At 37.6% G+C, this 12,529-nt stretch overlaps 1 protein-coding gene across 18 annotated transcripts in view; it reads right to left on the bottom strand.

Annotated features, from left to right (window-relative positions):
• PCLO (piccolo presynaptic cytomatrix protein) overlaps nt 1-1,180 on the bottom strand; it is a 397,307-nt gene extending 396,127 nt beyond the window's left edge. For all 18 annotated transcript variants that reach the window (XR_014816013.1, XM_084977292.1, XM_084977293.1 and 15 more), the window contains exon 1: nt 587-1,180. Coding sequence is in view for 17 of the 18 variants with exons in the window: in XM_084977292.1 (XP_084833418.1) it covers nt 587-840 (254 nt within the window). In the remaining variant the exon portion in view is untranslated. The remainder of the gene's footprint in view (nt 1-586) is intronic.
• Nucleotides 1,181-12,529: the final 11,349 nt, after the last annotated feature.

Genomic DNA, 12,529 nt, shown 5'->3' with positions numbered 1-12,529 from the left:
CCATCTGGTTAAAGCCACTATACATTGTAGGGTTCCTCGCTGAATATAAAAGGTGTATTCATTCTAGGTCTTCTACCTAAGCAGATCCTGTTCTCCTCTGGCGGTAGGGAGTGAAGGAAAGACAAATCATCTCCAGAGGAATTAAAGCTATTATTACAGAAATATTTAGGCATCATTCACAGAGAAAAAGACCCCAAAATGACTGAGGAGGTTTAAAGAGAGACAGGTAAACACTCAAGCTCTATTCATTCCCTAACACGTCCGTTTTGTACTAATGGAAGACTTCCAGATTAGTAAAACACTGGAGGGCGTCTCTCCACTCCACCCTAGAGGGAAAAGGTTCCAAAAGGCCAAAAATCACAACCTAAAATCACAGTTCCAAGAATGCAACCCTTGACTATCCCACCAGAAACTCTATAATGCATCATTTTTATTCTGCCTAACAGAGGTTTATGATCTCTTTATCGGCACCTCATTAGGGAGAATAAAATGAACAGAGGCGACATATATGTACTGCTGTGCTGGCACATATGTGCACGAAAAGCTGTACATATATGCCTGGACATATATATCATGCTGTGCGTGCCTGTGCATGGAAGGCGGCTCCGCAGCGGCAGGGGGAACGCTTCCCTTGGGCAGCCCCTGCGCCCTTGACATGACAGCGGCGATCTGTCTCCTCTCCTCTTCGCTCAGCTGGCTCAGATCCGCCTCCATGCCGGCCGGGATCACCGTTTGCAAGGGGCTCCCCGCCCCGCCAGCCCCTCCTCCGGCGGCCGCCGCCGCCGCCGCCGCCAACCCTTCCGGTAGCCCTTCCCCTTCCAAGCTCGCCTCGTTGCCCATGGCTTAGGGAAACTCGGGGCCGCCGCGCTCCCTCCTTGCACTGCGTCCCCGCCAGGAAGCCGGCGGCCCGAGGAGCTACCGGAGCTGGGGTCCGCCGCGGGGCGTGCAGGCGGCGGAGTCCCTGGGCTCGGGACCCGGCAGAGCTGCCCAAAACGCCAGGCGGGGATTAGTCCCGTTTGCAGGTGATGCCTGAAACCACTGCCTCCTCCATGTTAGACCACGCCAGGAAACCTTTGCAGAAGACAACTCCCGACGCCGCCTCAGCGCCCCGAGCCGGGGAGAAGCAGATCAGAGCGGTGCCAACTGGGCGCCGTCCGTCCCTCCCACCGCGCCCCGCCTCCTCGCCCGCGCCCTCGCAGTGCGCATGCCCTTATCGAAACAGGTGATGCCCGCGCCCGCGCCCATCCCGCTCTGCGTCGCTCCGTATCTTTCCTCACTCACAGCACCGATTTAAAGGAGCCCAGCGAAAGCACAGCTAAAAATCCGAACGAAACAGCCGACGTTTCTTTCAGGCATATTTCAGGATGCCTCAACCTGAGTTTTAGCCGACTGCATTCAAGGGGACCGAGAAGAGGTTGGAGGGGAAGTATCTGTTCCCATCTTTGACTCCTGGGATTTGTAGTTTCTTTTCTTTTTTTTTTAAGGAGGGGCTTTGAAAGATCCTAGGAGTGGGTTCAGGTAACTGGAGATTAATTGGAGATGCCTTTGGGACACATTTCCCAAAAGGAGCTAAAACTAGCCTTTTCATTTAGAACTCTCCAGGAATAATTATTTTAGAATCGTAGATGCACTGTCAGTAAACAGTTGGGTTTTTAAACCACAGAGAAGTAAAGGATTTGGGGAAAATTGTGCATCGGATATTGTAGTAAGATCCAGATTGTAGAATATTGAAATGTTACAGTAGTGTGAAATTTTGAAAAGTGCCCTTAGACCCTTTTTTGTATTCTGGGCTCAGAAGGCTAATTTTTATAGTCACACATCTGGCTAGCATCAGAGGTATAACTAATATGCACTGTTTCTATGCCCTACCCACACCCAGCATACACTCTTTTCTTGCTACTACGTTTCTTAGAAGGGAATGTTTTAGTTCAGCACTGGATCCAGAGCCCCAATTTTCTACTTACCTTTCCTAACAGTGAACTGAATGTTCCAATTCTTGAAGTTAAAACCAAAAGCTAACAACTGAAAACAAACCAAAAAAAAGTTAAAAGCAAAAGCTAACAACAATAGATATGAGTAAGTTGATTTAGAAAGTTTCCAAATTTTTGTAATAATCACTGTAAGACTTTATTATATCAAAACTAAATAAAAGCACAGCTGCAATAACTTATACTAAATGTACTGCTTTTAAGGATGGCTAGTCATCAAATGAACTGGTTGAGTTCCTAAAATACTTTACAAAAACTTTGATTCTCTCATAACATACTGAGTTGTGACTTCTAAAGTCAAAGCTACAGAAAGGCATTCATTTGAGTAAGAGAATGCTCACCCTTCAAACAAATCAAGCTGAGACAACATGACGTTCTAGTGGCTGCATTTGAGGGCAAGTACACTACTGTCATACTCCTAGAAATGAGTTTGCAAAAAAAAAAGCGAGAGAGAAATAATTAGGTAAACAACCCTGAATTATAATACCTTCTTTAACCAAATGAGTAACTATTCAGGGCCCAAGCTGCCCTCAGAATCAGTAACACCTAGATGGAAGTGAAGAAGGAGATGATTCACATGCTGGCTATTTTTGCATAATATGCTCAACTTTTGTGAAAATGAAATACATGGATGTATTGATTCGCAAAGCACAAGCTTAAAAAAAATGATAGGATAAATACCACTTCAAACTGTAGCCTTGGAATAATGATTAAATGGAGAAAATATATAATTAACTTCATATTCTTTTCAATTGTGGATGGAAAGGAGCCTGTGAAGTCAAAAGAAATAACAAGTGATAATCAGTATGCAAAGTAATGTGGATAAGCTAAATAAAAAGTAATAATTTTAAGATGGCAATATTATAGCCCACTGTGCAAACATGTGCATTTATTTACTTTCTCCTTCTTTCATTTCTCCCAGGAGCAAATATTATCAGAATACACAAAATCTGGATGTACGGTAGGAAGAGTAAAGGAACTGTGAAAACAAGAAATATGATGGTAATACTCAGAAATTTGGGGTTGTTGATTTTAAACGATTTTGCCATTGGGACCTGTATAAACTGTTGAGTTTCAAACAACATTTGGGTTTTTTTTCAATCCTTTATTTGGGCTTATGTCAGTTATACTTAGGAGGTGTTTCTGATTTAAAGAGAAATGCTAGGGCAGAGTCCAGGTACATTCCTTTTGTGTGAATTATCAGAATCCTAAGGATATATAAGATGAGAAGTTATAGCCTATGGATGACTTTATGGAGTTTCTCTTTATTTACACAGAAAACTATCACAATTACTTTCATTCTGCAAATTAACTTATAGTGCTATATTCAAAATCTTTATTGCTTCCTGTTCATAATATAGTTACTCTAATTATCATTTATTTGAATTTCAATTTAATTTAACAAGGTGATAGTTCAGCTCCAATTCACTCAGCCTAATGGGTGGGTCGTGAAATGAATCAGTTTCTGAAAACCTCCTCTATTATATACCATTATGTCTTTCTAAAATAACTTCTCAACTCAGAAAACCAGATCTTTTAAAATCTTGTCTCAATCTCCCAGGTGGTTTCTATTTTAGTAGATTATAACCAGTCTGAATGTTATACATAACATAACTAGATGATTTCTTGGAATGGTGTGGCCCAGTCTCCCCAAGTCCTTACAGATACCATTCAAAGAGGATGAAATTAAATAGACCATCTTGTATGCAGTCACCTATGCAATACTTGAATAAATTAAAGGCTGAAAAATTTGAAGTTAGAATAGTCTTCATCAAATATAGAAAAATGTGTAGCCTCATCTACTTTTTAAAAGCCACAGTTAAACAATATCCATAATTTTAGTTTAATTAAAAATACTAGCATATGCTTATTAAACTCTATTCATCAAGCAGTAATCTGAATATTGGATTATTTATTAAATGTCCATTGTGTCCATATTAAGACCTTTATAATAATACTATTGAGTTTTTGTAAAACAGGCCTTTTTATAAGCTAAATTTGAGAGTATAAATTGATTCAGACTTTCTGGAAAATAACTTGGCAACACTTATTAAGAGCCTTAAAAATATTCATAATCTGTGATATTCATTTGGAAACCAGTCCTAAAGAAATCATTTGAAGTAGAAAAATGATTTTGTGAAAAAATATTCACTATGCTATTATTTATAATAGTAATAAAAGTCATTACTGCCTCAATCTAGAAGGATAGAGACATAAAATCTTGTACAACTAGATGATAGCATTTTATAAAGATATTTATTTAAAATAATGCTTCAAAAGCATTCATAATAACATGGGAAAATTTCATTAGGTATAAATGGGGTAAGTTTTCATAAAGTTAGATATAGAATATTTTAAAAAAATGAAACCACTAAATTGCATAGGAAAAAAAGCAGCAGGAAACAAGCCAATGAATGAAACCCATATATACTTAATGGCAAGACCATAGTAATCTTAATTTTTCTTTAGAATTTCCTATATTTTCCAAAGTGAATTTACAGCTTTTTATGGTGTAAGAATACCAGTAATTGTATTACTAACCGTTGTTTAAAAATAACACAACCTGTTAAGCTAGGGAATCAAAATGTGAACATCTTTTTCTAACAAATGCCTCTGAAGAAGCTGAAAAAAAAATAATGTGGTCAGTATTATCAAACAGTAATTTAATGTGATATGGTGAGTAATAAAACAAACAGTTCTTATACTTTCTGTAATTAAAAGTCCATGCCTTCCTAGTATATGTGTGGAGGTATATATATTCATGTTTTTATAAATATAAAGAATATATTTTTATATAGACACATATTTTTTAATGTTCCCTCTCTAAGAGAAGGTAAGAGAAGATTGTGTTTAGTGGAGGAGGAATCCGCAATGGCTCGGGGTCCAGCCTCATTTTTGCTATGGTTGAGCTGCTTCTCAATTGCTGCTCTCAGCCATTTTTGTGAGCTCTGCTTTAAAATGAGATTTGCAGTGAGAGTGAAGGAAATTCAAGTGAGATTACAGTTGATTATGAGCTTGCTTCTCAGTTTTGAGAGAAAAAGCATGAGAAGTCTTTTAGAGAAAAGTTTGATAAATTTATTTTTGAATTCTGACACCTGGACTCCCAGGCAGTTTTCTTCCCTTTATAAAAGAGAAAGCTGCTTGTATTTAAAATATGTTCCTATGGGAGTTCCCGTCATGGCTCAGTGATTAACGAACCTGACTAGTATCAATGAGGACACAGGTTCTATCCCCGACCTCACTCAATGGGTTAAGGATCCCAGGTTGCTGTGGCTATGGTGTAGGCCGCAGCTGTATCTCCTATTCGACCCCTCACCTGGGAACTTCCATATGCCGTGGGTGCCGCCCCCAAAAGACAAATATATATATATAGATATATATATGTTCCTATAGACATAGACTGTGTAAAATATTAAGAATAAAATTAGTTTCTATGTCACTTCTCAGTATTACTTTGTAAATTGAAAATTATTAATAAGTAATGTAGTTATAAAAGATTATTCAGCATTATTATTCACTCGTTTTATAAAGAGGCTTTAGACTTCAGAACCTTCTCTTTGGAAAAACCCAGATATGTATGCATGTCTTATACTTCATGATTTTTTGGGCGGCAATGTCTGACTTTAAATCCTAACTCTGCTATCTTATTACACCTATTTGGGGTTGGTAAGCCATTGACTTTTTCAGAACTTGAGTCTCCTCAACTGTGAAAGTAGAGAAGATAATATACTACCTCTCAGGGTTCTTGTAATAATGAAATGAGAAAAAGATAGGAATGCACCAGAAGCATTTGAGCATAGCTGTGACAGATTGTTACAATGCTGGTGCTCAATGAATCTCACCTCCTTGTATCCATGATCCTTTCCAGTGGGACTGGTATACTTCCCATCAGAGGTAGAGTCTTTTTCCCTACCTCTTGACTGGAAATGAACCCCTGCCTTATTTTTAGCAAAAGAATGTGGTGGGAGTGGCATGTCATTTCCCAGGCTAGCCTTCCAGTCTGGCTCTCGTCATACCTGGATACCTCCATGCTCAGAATAAGCCCCGAAGGAGAGGAGCCTAGGTGTCCAGCCATCCCAGCTGAGGTCTGATGAGTCCCCTGGGTCACCCTGGCTCAGCTGAGCTATCTGCCAGCTGCAGTCACCTCGGTGAACCAATGAGACAAGCAGAACTGCCCAGTGAACCCCAACATCATGAGACAAAATGATAATAGTTACTATAATAATTATTATCTTAAGTCACCAAGTTGGGTTCATTATCACTTAACTGATGATCCAGTTTTTAGACATTATGATTACAAATAATCTTTCACCGTTCCCTTTTCGTTCTTTTACTTCTAGTGACTCTTTCCTCATTTACTGTCAAGATGGACTTGAGCTATTCAAAAATTGAGAACTTTGTCAAGATACTCATGTTGCAACAGAACAAAGGGTGGGGAAAAAATGTAATTGTAATGTATACATGTAAGGATAACTTGATCCCCTTGCTGTACAGTGGGAAAATAAAAAAAAAAAAAAGAAAGAAAAAAAAAATGCCCAAATACCACCCCTCTACACTATCAATGGGAAAGAGCGCAGCTATGCTGAATACATATGTCCTTGTGTTGTGAAAGGCTCAAAGAAGATAATACACGACAAGATGATTTTTGAACTCTGTAACGCTACCCAAAATAAAGTTATATAAAAGATCGAAAACTTACTGATGAGAATTCTTCTGAGGGAGACCAATGTACTTATTTGAGAAACTGCTGGGAGAAGAGGGAGACACTCTTAAAGCCCCACTCAAGACAGTGGCTGGATTACAGATGTGTAGATTCCTAGGTGAAACACATGGGATCAGAGGTTCCCATTATATAAATGTACCTTTACCATACATCTGGAAGACCTGTTAGTATTCACATTAACTTCTAAAGGAATCAGGATCCCATCAACTAGAAAATACCCCATTTTACCTAGCCTGGTGATGGATTGGAGCTCAGACATTTTGGAAGTGAAACTGGGACTTTATATTGGAATTGCTATGCAGACTAAAGAGAGAGCAATTTGAGTTGAGTAGCATGGATTAGAGGACAAAAGCAGAGGAACATTTCAGGGCAGGAGGGGACTAGATGCCACTTATTTTGTAGAAAGGGGCAATGGAAATACTCTCTTAACCCTCTGGTGGCAATGCAGCCCAGGAGCCCTGCAGAACCTGCTTGTCAGTGAGACTTCAGGGCGGTTTCTGGGGATTGAGCAATGTTCACCCCAGTTTTGTCTCTCTCATGCAAAATCCAGGAAAGTCCACATTTCTAAGGCATGTGTCCATGGATTCTTTGAGAGGTGAGGGGTGGGACAAAAAGAGATGCAGAACTTTATATTCAAGGTTATATACATTAAAAATATAGGCAATATACAAAGCTTATTGCATAATTGTTTCAAATGAATATATAGTGGTAAAGAATTTGATAATTTCTTTTAAGACTTTTGTATTTAGAAATGCCTTCCAATTAGTGGGATATGATGTATAAAATAGGTGAATCCGTTCAATAAACATGCTAGGGTTATTTTTTCAGTTATAACTACTAGACTAAATATAATAAAAATAAGGGAGTTGATGATTTTTATTATATGCAAAATTAAGGTAATTGTTCATCATTGATTTGAATATATTTGCAAAACCTGAATAATGTACCCCTACCAAAGCCTTGTGAAATACGACCTCTGCATATTGCTAAACTATCTAAAACTTCTAAATATAACATTACTATCTTTAATATATATATATGTATACATATATATATATACATATATCCACACACACATATATACGATATTATAGCCATACACAGGAGCTGAAGAACAAAGGACCTCTGACCTCTGTGTTTCAGTTATTATTATATATACTGAAGTACAGTGTTTATTATGGTTTTTAGGAAACACCATGACTTTCCCATGTGCTTATTCCATATTAATGGGAGAAAACTTTGGAAAGTTTTATACTTGTCTGTCAGCAACCAGAAAAAGAATAGATGAATTACAATAGGAATATGAAAAGTGCAATTGGAAAAAATTGCAGATGACTCTCACAGCAGTGGTTTACAGTCTTGGGAGGACCTCACATAGACATTTTGAGAACGATCCATAGCTAGGCCTCATCTCAGACAAATCAGAATCCTGAGGAAGGGGGTGGCATTCGTATTTTTTAGAGCTCCCCGGATGATTTTAATATACAGGTTGAGTTGAGAACTAATGTTCTGAAAGGATAGTAGATTTTATGTCAGAATTACAAGACTGAAGACAAGAAAGTGGCATTTTGGAACCAGTGTTGACTTTTCTTTGAAGCTGTAGCCAAAGGCATGAACAACATGGTTTCCATCATTGGAAATGATTTTTGAGGAAAAAGGTAAGACAGATTTACTCTGTTCAAAATGGTAGTGTATCTGCATTTGAAATATGGTGTACAGTTCTGGCCACTGCATTTTGAAAACTGTAGTAGAGTTAGGCACAGCAAATGAAAGAAAAAGCATGATCAGTCACTTCAATCTAGAAGTTTGAAGGGAGGAATCTGGAAAGATTGGAGCCTCTTATTGAATAATATTAATTTGAAATATTCACCAAAATCTGGTAAACTAAAACTATGGGGCTTTTGGGATAAGGGAAAAGACATTTTTTAAGGAAAAAAAATAGGATATAGTATGTTTATGGATTTTTTCTTTTTACATCCCAAATTAGGACAAAGGATGTTAACTCTTCACCAATATCACTTTTCTCTCTTTTGGAGCAAGTAGCTAGGCCAGGGTGACAACTTCTCTTGCAATTACATGTGATCTTGTGACCCAGCTCCTACTTCTAAGCCTGGCCCCAAACGAAGTCTGCTATTTACACTTCTGTGGCTGATAGGGATAGAAAAAAACAGGTCCACTCCAGTGGGTCCAGGGGTTGAAGACGACAGAGCCATTGGGTGGGTTCCATCAGGAGGGTTTCCAGAATGACCAAGTGTGGAATTCTACCCTCCCTACTGAGACCATATTCCTTGGACAGTTTTATAAATGAGGGAGTGAATCTATACATTATATTTTAACCATAGTATATTTTGGGGTTTTTGTCTTTTTGTTAAAGTAGCATTATCTTAACAAGTCCAAGGTAGCAAGAGATAATTCTATACAAGAGAAACTAATACTAATAAAATACATCCCCTCCTTAAACATTCCACATTAGTGATCCTGGTCACATTTATCTTTTGAAATAGCAGGACAGGTAAGTCTGGATGCCTCACTGACCCCTGAAAATGGCATGCTCACCTCTTCTCCATCCAGGTTTTGCTCTTCCTTAATCTGGCAAGATTGTCCCCTCACCTCTTCATCTACACATTTTTCAAGGCCAACCTCAAGGCACATTTACCATGATAAGACCCTATGGCATTCTGAAGCCACTACTATTCTTAATTATTATTTGATGTTTATTTACATATGTTATTGCTTTACTGGGTTAACTGTTTTAGGACCCAGTTCTTAGGATGATGCAACATTTTTATTTTTCTTGCAGTCCTGTCAGTATCTACTGCACATAATGACTGCTCAAACCAACAGATGTTAAATTCATTACTTACTGAGGAGTCTTCAGGTTAAAAACATGAATAATGCAAAAAAAATCATTATGTTATTTTGCAGAGGACATCTATAAGGGAGAGGTAAGGAAATGCTTCATTGATATTAAGGAATGTTCTGTAATGATATAATTTTAACTCATAAATAGTATATTTAGTATATTACCAAGGCACTCTGTATTTTATCTATTTTTATCTCATTTAATCCTTCTGGCAGTATTGTCATTTAACTACTGTTTTGTACATTTTATAAATGAAAAAAATAGATATTCAAGAAATTTATTTAAATTTCTTAAGGTTACATAACCAAGTAAATAACAAGAGAGAATTCAAACCTAACTCAACTTGAATCTTATAGCTACAACTTCCCATATCTATATTAAAATACCTTCCATTTCTAATTGAAAAAGACAATCACTGCTAAAGAATCCATATGAGGTAGTAGTTTTTTGGCCAGTTTAGGAACTTGGTTAATACATTAAGTATATTAGAGGTACATACTTTAACATGCTACCCAAAAAGTATAACAATAATTGCAAAATGACTCATCATGCTCTGTCTCTTCTTCCCATGTAGCCAGAGAGAAGGAAAAAAATATATATTGAAAAAATAATACATTTCTCATCATGATTTTATATGGTAATTTAATTTAAAGTTTATTCCTATCATGTTTTATTAGCATTTAGGGCTATTTTTGCCTCAAACCATAGGGCAAGAATTTTATTGTTCACCATTTCAGGAGCAATTTGAGGAATGTTTAATTTCATTTCAGCTAAGCTCTAGATTTGCCAGGTTAATTATTGATGAACAAGCAGAGAGTGGGAAGGATTTTATACAGTTCTGCCTGAGGCTTCCCATGTCTTCCCCCCATTTGACTTAGTACCAATATTAAAAAAGAAAAAAATCAGTGCCCCTTTTGGCAGATGGTCCATAATACGCCTGTAATAATAACTTCATGTTTTCTAATGGCCTTCACTGCAGGGATCTCAAACTTTTGAAACCTGATAGCCATACAATTCTGCAATAACCATCACAGATCTGTTGTACAAATGATTAAACTGCAGAAATGAATCAATGAACCAGTCTCCAGCTTAATTCTTGAGTCATTTACACTTGCCACTAGAGAAGTTTAGTTTTTCATTCACTTTATTCTCATCATTCATTTCATAACACCAAAGACATACCAATCACAAATTCAAAATTTGACCTCTTCAAAGAAAAAAATAATTGTATCAATCTAATACGTGATACTCCAAGACAGATAATCATGGTCTTTTGATTGATTTCTTTGCAATTCTTGGCAAGAAATGGTGGCTATTTTTAATCATTGATAGTGAAATACTCAAATAGAGGCCATTGGAGTGATTTTCCACAAGGAAATTCTCCTTATCAAGAGAACTACTGTGCTTATAGTTTCTTTCTAATCATCTTCTAGGTATCATTCCATTCTCCAATGCATCCTGAAAAAAGATGAACTATTTGACACCAGAAACAGGACTGGAAGGGGAATCACTTCTTCCTTTAAATTACCTAACTTATACAGGAAAATATAAGTCTCACATTTTATTTCCAAGATTAAAATGGCCTGTCAGTACCTCTAAAGCAAGGCAAAAGCAAACGAAAGTCTTATCTGGAGAAAGTTACGTTCACCCTAGACCTCTAAAAATTTCTGCTCTTTCTGGGAGAGAGGAATTCAGATGCTGAGATTTTAAGGTTGTTTCAGGGGAACTGGTAAAATGTAGCTCAAGATTGGAGTAGCTTATGAGAAGAATGGGAAAGGAAATGAAAAAGAGTGCAATTAAACAAACAAAAAGACTGAACAGTAAGAGATGCCCAACTGATCCCTGAGTGAGAGAATGTAAAAATTATCTGTGATCTTTCTGGGCCAAGTGTGGTCCTTGGACTTTCCACATCAATGCCATCTATGTGCTTGTGGAAAAATAGACTCTGGAGCCTGACTCCAGGTTTACTGAATCAGAACCTGCATTTTAACAGAATTCCCAGGTGATTGGGATGTACATTAAAATTTGAAATAATGAATGAAATTAATGAAGCATAAGCTATATCAGGGAAAGGCAAAGGACTGCTGGCAATGTAGATGCTGTGTATTTTGATTTTACAGACCATGTAGTTTCTAACTTAAGCACCTATAAAGATGGTGCTTCATCATAATTTCAAATCCCGTGGCATACCCAAAGTAAATCAGGGAAAGGAAGTGATATTATACAACTTCCATTTTATTTCCCTTGATGCTTTGGCTTAGAATGTGGGCATTTAGGCAGAGCATCATTTGATTATTGTGGAAGTGTAGCTGGAATTTAGTGTCTTGAATCTGGAACCAGTAATCATTCCGCTGAACATAATATAAGAGTCTTTTCCAGGGGTGATGAGCAAGGCTAAATATGAAAAAGAATTCAACTTCCTAGGAAACTGTTGCAGTCGGCTAGCTCTTCCTCCATGGTGACTGCAGGAGACAGAAAAGCCATGTTCAAAAAGGCAGACATATCAGAGAAGGGTCAACAGGACTTGATGGGATATGCTACTCAGTCATTGGGAGAAATACAGTTTTGTAACTCATTTTACAGAAAGAGCTTGACCAAAAGTACAACCTTACTCAGCCTCGTGAGGAGGAACTTTGCTTGCTATGTGACACATGAAACCACTTTATTTCTACCTGGGCCAACTCGCCACACCTGTTCAAGTCTGATTAAAAATATAGTGTGCCATGTATACCATGATCCACTCTAAATACCAGAAACTGAAATCTTCAGCCTTGCTAAAGGCACATCTTGATGTTTGGACCTATATTCCGTTGCTCTTTTTTTTTTTTTTTTTTTTTTAATTGGGAGGTTTCCCATTTAAAAGTTCAGATTTCTTGCTTCTATAAAATATAGAAACTGACAGCACTGAGCCCATTCCTACTTTGCAACAACCAACTGTAGTGGGTGGAATTTCTC

Source organism: Sus scrofa, chromosome 9 (genome assembly GCF_054392235.1).
Source record: "Sus scrofa isolate SSC_HxYL_T2T_F1_AM1 chromosome 9, Sscrofa_HxYL_maternal_Yorkshire_Landrace_v2.0, whole genome shotgun sequence".
NCBI lineage: Eukaryota > Metazoa > Chordata > Mammalia > Artiodactyla > Suidae > Sus > Sus scrofa.
This window is presented reverse-complemented; position numbering and strand designations above follow the sequence as displayed.